The 3,337-nt window shown below is 32.2% G+C and overlaps 1 protein-coding gene across 1 annotated transcript; it reads left to right on the top strand.

Annotated features, from left to right (window-relative positions):
- Positions 1–923: 923 nt before the first annotated feature.
- On the top strand, positions 924–2,562 carry LOC129941456 (piggyBac transposable element-derived protein 3-like). The gene is made up of 3 exons (XM_056050090.1): positions 924–1,362; positions 1,426–2,127; positions 2,189–2,562. Exons 1-3 carry the CDS (start codon positions 924–926, stop codon positions 2,560–2,562), a joined length of 1,515 nt encoding a protein of 504 aa, XP_055906065.1.
- Positions 2,563–3,337: the final 775 nt, after the last annotated feature.

Raw genomic sequence — 3,337 nt, 5'->3', positions numbered from 1 at the left:
CACTTAACCCATTTCCGGCTAATGTTGCGAAAACGCAACGTCTCACGTTGGGTCTCCAGGGACTTAATTGGTACATTTTTTATAGCGTTTTAAAACTAATATTGGACGTTTATTAAATTATCTAATCGACCTGTTTTTGGATTTAAAAAAAAAAAAATTATTTCTGGAGTTTTTAATATCTTCAAAATTTGCAATTTTAAAAATTTCTAGGTAATATTTTCAAACTTAAAAAAAAAAAAAAAAAAATCAAAAAAAACTTTACAAACATATAAACAAAGGTTGAAATTATATTCTAAAATTAAATTGAACCAATTTTTATGGGTAATTTGCCTCGCAGGTGAGATTAAACCTCTGCGTTGCGTTTACGCAACATTAGCCAAATGCAGTAGCAAAAGCACAAAGAAATAATATTTTTCTTTTGTCCATTTTTGATATCATTAGATAACCAAAATGATTTTTTTTACAATATTAAAAATTGATGTGTGTGTAAAGCAATCACATACATGTTAGTGCCATAAAAAAATTCATTCACCAAATAGGTAAAACCCTTTGGAAAAACCGTTTAATCCATCAGCGCGAGATAATTCTTAGAAATGATTATACAGCAGTAAAAATTGATTCCTTTTTTTCAAGATATAGTGTGCATTTTTATCTAAAAAAAATCATTCAACAATTTCAGGTATATTTATTGGGAAACCCTTTTCCCATTTCCTTAGATTTAGCACACTTTTTGTATTTACATTATAACCAGGTATAAAAAACGGGCTGCATATTAAAAAATCTATAATGTTGAAAATAAATATTTCGGGTATATAAGTACGTGTGACTCGTTCTAAATTTCACTTATTACGTAAAAATCGTCAGTTGTGCAAACAAATGTTTTTATAAAAATATCTGTGTTTTAAAGTTTAAAAAAAACTATTATGTATCGCCAGAGGGTTTTGTCGGCTAAAGAACTAGAAGATTTGTTAATGAATCCAAGTTCAGACGAAGATGATGTATTGAACCAGAAAGTAGATAAGTCTATTGAAACAAACGTGATTATTTTGCCTCCAAAAAATGATGCTTTGAGTGACCATGAAGAAATTGATGATAACGTCCAATTATTGGAAGACGTGAACATATTGCCAAATGAACTAGCCGGTGAATTAGAGCTGGAATGCATATTAGACGATCTACAATGTGAGCCAAATGATTCAGAAAATGCATCAACATCACAAAATATTGCATCAACTTCTAAAAAGGAATCGACGTCTTTTCAATATAAATTACCAAAGTGGTCAAAGTGCCATCGAGTTGGCTTTTCAAATACTCCAAAAGACGTATCAAGTGAAAAGATTCAAGCGATCTATAACAAAATAGGTAAGTTTAAAATAAAAATCACTCAGAACTTCCTAAGTTGAATCCAATCCTTTTTTCTTGTAGGCAGTTTCAATCCTCTTCAAATTTTCGAATTATTTCTTGATAATGAGATTATCAATTTCATTGTTGAAAGCACCAATACGTATGATAATGCGGATAGAAATAATTTAACATTCAAGACAAATTTCAATGAAATCCGTACATTTATTGGAATAAAGTATTTTTCTGGATTGCATACAGTTCCACAGTTGGATTTATATTGGTCCAATCAACCAGTCTTTCGCTGCAATATAATAAAAGAAGCCATGATCCGAGACCGCTTCAAACTTATCAAATCGTTCTTAAATGCCTGTGATAACAGTACAATTGATCCCAGCGACAAGTTTGCTAAAGTCTCAACTCTAAACAACATGCTCAATAAGAATTTTATGCAGTTCGGAGTATTTTCCCATCACCTTTCAATAGACGAACAAATGATACCCTACTATGGACGTCATTCTGCAAAAATGTTTATAAGAGGGAAGCCAATTCGTTTTGGATACAAATATTGGGACCTGTGTTCTCACGATGGATATTTATATCAATTCATTCCGTATGGTGGTGCAAGTGCTGATAATTCCCCTGGATTTGGCTTAGGGGAAAATGTTGTTCTGAGACTTCTTTCTAATATCGATGTTCCAGACCAACACACAGTTACTTTTGACAATTTTTTCACGTCGCACAAACTGATTTATCGTCTTTCAGAATTGGGTTACTTCGCAACAGGTAATTTTAACTTACCATTTATTTTTACTAAAAAATTAATTTCTTTTATACCAATCTATAGGCACTGTTCGTGAAAATAGAACTGGTAAAGCAAAGTTGACAGAACCCAAACAAATGAAGAAACAAAATAGAGGAACTATGGATTTTGCATTCGACAAGGAAAATGGAATTGCCGCTGTTCGTTGGAACGATAACTCCATTGTAACAGTTCTTTCAAATCATTTGATGGACCAACCAATCACTCAAGCAAAACGGTTTGATCGAAAAAAAGGAAACACGTCAACATTCTCATGTCCAATGCAATCCATAAATATAATTCCACGATGGGAGGAGTGGACTTGTTTGATAATGCTATCAGCAATTACCCTACACGGATTCGAGGAAAGAAGTGGTACTGGCCACTTTTATCAAATGCATTGGATGCAGCATTGGTAAATGCATGGAAAATTCATGGCATTTGAAAAAGTTTGCAAAGGAAACACCAATGTCACAACTTGAATTAAGGACATATGTTGTAGACTCCTTACTGCGATCATCAAATATTCCGCCAACACATCAAAGGGAAGGAAATCCCAACGAAATGGTTCGATTTGATGACACAAAACATACTATAATAAAAAAAAAACATACTTAAAAAAGCGTCTTCGATGTCGAAATTGTTCCAGTCAAACAATTTTTTGTTGCAAGAAGTGTAAGATCCCAATTCATCCGAAATGTTTTGATACATACCACACAAGGACCCATTCTTCATAATAATATGTATCATCATGAAGTTTAAAGCACACAACAACTAATAATATTTCCAAAAAAAAAAATATTCAAAATAAAGCTTTTACCTAAATTTTAAAACAAAAAACTCAAAATTTTTTATTAATTCTGCTACCCCTTTCGGCTAATGTTGCGAAAACGCAACACAAATTTTCCGGAAAACTAGAAGGTTCTAAACTTTTTTTTTTCAGATTTCACTAAGTTCAGATATAAATAGACAGCATATGAAATTTCAAGCTTCTAGCTCACCTAGAACTAGTAGCCGCCGGAAATGGGTTAAGGAGGAAAATGATAAAATAATAATGGGGTTAAGAGGTCGTAAGTTCAGACATGCGTTAAAATTTGCGAAAAAGCTTTTGAGAGTCGATTACAATTAATGATTGAAAGTTGAAGGTATATTTTATTGTTTGTCTTTTGATTAAGGTTATTTTTTTGGAACTTG

Source organism: Eupeodes corollae, chromosome 1, assembly GCF_945859685.1.
Source record: "Eupeodes corollae chromosome 1, idEupCoro1.1, whole genome shotgun sequence".
Taxonomy (NCBI): Eukaryota; Metazoa; Arthropoda; class Insecta; order Diptera; family Syrphidae; genus Eupeodes; species Eupeodes corollae.
The sequence above is the reverse complement of the archived record's forward strand: the minus strand, read 5'-3'. Positions and strand labels throughout refer to the sequence as shown.

What these genes read in the sequence shown, in the direction of transcription:
- LOC129941456 (XM_056050090.1), top strand. Translation starts at nt 924, where the DNA reads ATGTATCGCCAGAGGGTTTTGTCGGCTAAAGAACTAGAAGATTTGTTA. An exon ending in AGCGATCTATAACAAAATAG is followed by an intron (nt 1,363 to 1,425) that starts GTAAGTTTAAAA and finishes TTTTTCTTGTAG; the next exon opens with GCAGTTTCAATCCTCTTCAA. An exon ending in ATTGGGTTACTTCGCAACAG is followed by an intron (nt 2,128 to 2,188) that starts GTAATTTTAACT and finishes ACCAATCTATAG; the next exon opens with GCACTGTTCGTGAAAATAGA.